The sequence below is a fragment of the Saprolegnia parasitica genome, assembly GCF_000151545.1.
Source record: "Saprolegnia parasitica CBS 223.65 unplaced genomic scaffold supercont2.616, whole genome shotgun sequence".
Classification (NCBI taxonomy): Eukaryota; Oomycota; class Saprolegniomycetes; order Saprolegniales; family Saprolegniaceae; genus Saprolegnia; species Saprolegnia parasitica.
The window spans coordinates 4,015-6,072 of record NW_012157010.1 but is presented as its reverse complement, the minus strand read 5'-3'; the positions used below and the strand labels follow the sequence as shown (position 1 = coordinate 6,072).

Sequence of the window (2,058 nt, the reverse complement as noted above, 5' to 3'; positions counted from 1 at the left end):
GCGTTCCGGAAGGAGCAGTTCGTCCCGCTCTTCTTCGAGCGCGGCGTGGGGCGCCGCCGCCAGAAGACACGTCCGAGACGGCGCAGCGCCTCAAGCGACGCACCACGCTCCTCATTTCGGGCGTCATCGCGTTCGTCCTCTTCCTCGCGCTCGCCGCCATGACCATTGTCGAGGAGACGACGATCCCGACCACTTGATACTTAATCTATCAATATCAATATGCATGGAGTCCGTATCCGGATTCCGGAAAACGCGCCGGATTTTGATTGGAGCGCAAGAAAAAAAGATGCTTCGGTTCGCTTGCCTGCCGCGGGTCGTGCGCCCGGCGACGTGGGCGACGCCGCTGCAGTCGATGGCGACCTTCGCCAAGGAGCCCAAGTGGAAGAAGGACCGCGAGGATAAGTACAAGCGGGCCAAGAGGATGGACGATGGTCCGCGCAAGAAGACGTTCAAGCACAAGCCAGCGACCAAGCCGGCGTCCAAGCCCGACGCCAAGTTGGCCAAGCCCGACGCCAAGTTTGAGAAGCCCAAACCCAAACCGCCGCAGTCGCTCTCGGAGCACCAGGCCGAGCTCGAGCAGGCGTGGGCCGAGATGCGCAAGCGCCGCTCGACACCGGCGTCCGAGCCCGCGGCTCCTGGTTGGTGCTACCAGGACACCTCTTTGTGCTCACCATGCGCGTGCCTAGTCATTGACAAGGCGTTTGATGCGAAGAAGGGCTCCGTGAAGGACAAGATCAAGGCCAAGCGCCAGAAAAACAAGGAAGAGCGCGTCTTCACCAACCTTGAAGCGCCGACCTCGGTACCGTCGCCGTTCTCGTCCCTAGTTATGAAGCGTCCTGGATTAGGACGTTGTCGATGCGTCGTTCCACTACCAAGAGCCGGACGCTCCCGAGACGGGCTCGCGCGCCTTGTCGGTCGCCGTCATTGGCCGCCCGAACGCAGGCAAGAGCTCGCTCATGAACTCGCTCCTCGGCTTCAACGTACGTCCTCTCTGTCGCATCATCAAAGCGTCTGAGCCAGTGCAGGTCTCGGCGGTCTCGGCCAAGTACAACACCACGCGCGACCGCGTCCTCGGCATCCTCACGCAGGACGACGTGCAAATCACGTTCTTCGACACGCCGGGCCTCGTCAACCAAAAGTACCTCGCCCGATGCCCGGTGGTATCTCTGACCGCTGGTAGGGACAACCACAAGTACGTGCGGTCGCTGGCCGTCACGGCGTCCGAGACCATGTCGTCGGTCGACCTCTCGCTCCTCGTTGTCGACGCGGTCAAGCGCCTCGACGACGAAGCGCTCGAAGCCCTCAAGAGTAATATCCATCGTATTATACTTCTGGGGCTTACGCGTGCGCTAGATATTGCGATCTCGTCGGCGCAAGTGTCGGCGCCGATCGCGCTCGTGCTCAACAAGGTACTTTGCCATCACTGCTAGAGAATGGTAAGCTGAAGGGTCGTAGATGGACTTGGTCGGTCCCGCCGAGAAGGCGCACGTCACCAAGCGCGTCCAAGTGCTTAGCGAGATGATCGACGCGGCGTTTGAAGAGCACTACAAGCCGGAGCCGGATTTCTCCGAGTTTGACGACGAGGAAGACGGCGAGGACGACGACCCGGACTTTGACGCCGAGTCGTTTTTTGCGAGCGAAGAAGACTTGGAAGAGTACGAAAACGACGACTTTGACGAAGACGATCTGTTGCCGAGCGTCACGCCCCTGCAACTGGACCCCAAGACATACCTCTTTGACAAGACGTTCAAGGTCTCGGCGCTCAAGGAGTCGGGCGTGAAAAAGCTGCGGTCGGAACTCCTCTCGCTGGCCGTGGACCGGCCGTGGCTGTACCACTCGAGCATCAAGTCGGACCGGTCCGACTTGGACTTGGTCACGGAGATCATCCGCGAAAAGATCTACCGCCGCTTCAACCAAGAGTTGCCGTACCAGGTACTCACTCAATGTGGTGTCGCCACTCAATCTCAAAATGGCGCGGTAGATTGAGCAGGAGAACCGCGGCTGGACGCCGTTCAGCGACAAGAGCATTCGCATCGACCAGGATCTGATCGTGCCGTC

General features: G+C 60.2%; 1 protein-coding gene across 1 annotated transcript; it reads left to right on the top strand.

Moving 5' to 3' along the window:
• Positions 1-352: 352 nt before the first annotated feature.
• Positions 353-2,048, top strand: SPRG_17259 (hypothetical protein; the record flags this gene model as incomplete). Its single annotated transcript, XM_012356856.1, has 9 exons — positions 353-638; positions 687-799; positions 846-980; positions 1,026-1,138; positions 1,181-1,308; positions 1,354-1,409; positions 1,456-1,932; positions 1,982-2,010; positions 2,042-2,048. 9 exons carry the CDS (start codon positions 353-355, stop codon positions 2,046-2,048), a joined length of 1,344 nt encoding a protein of 447 aa, XP_012212246.1.
• Between the last annotated feature and the right edge of the window lie 10 nt (positions 2,049-2,058).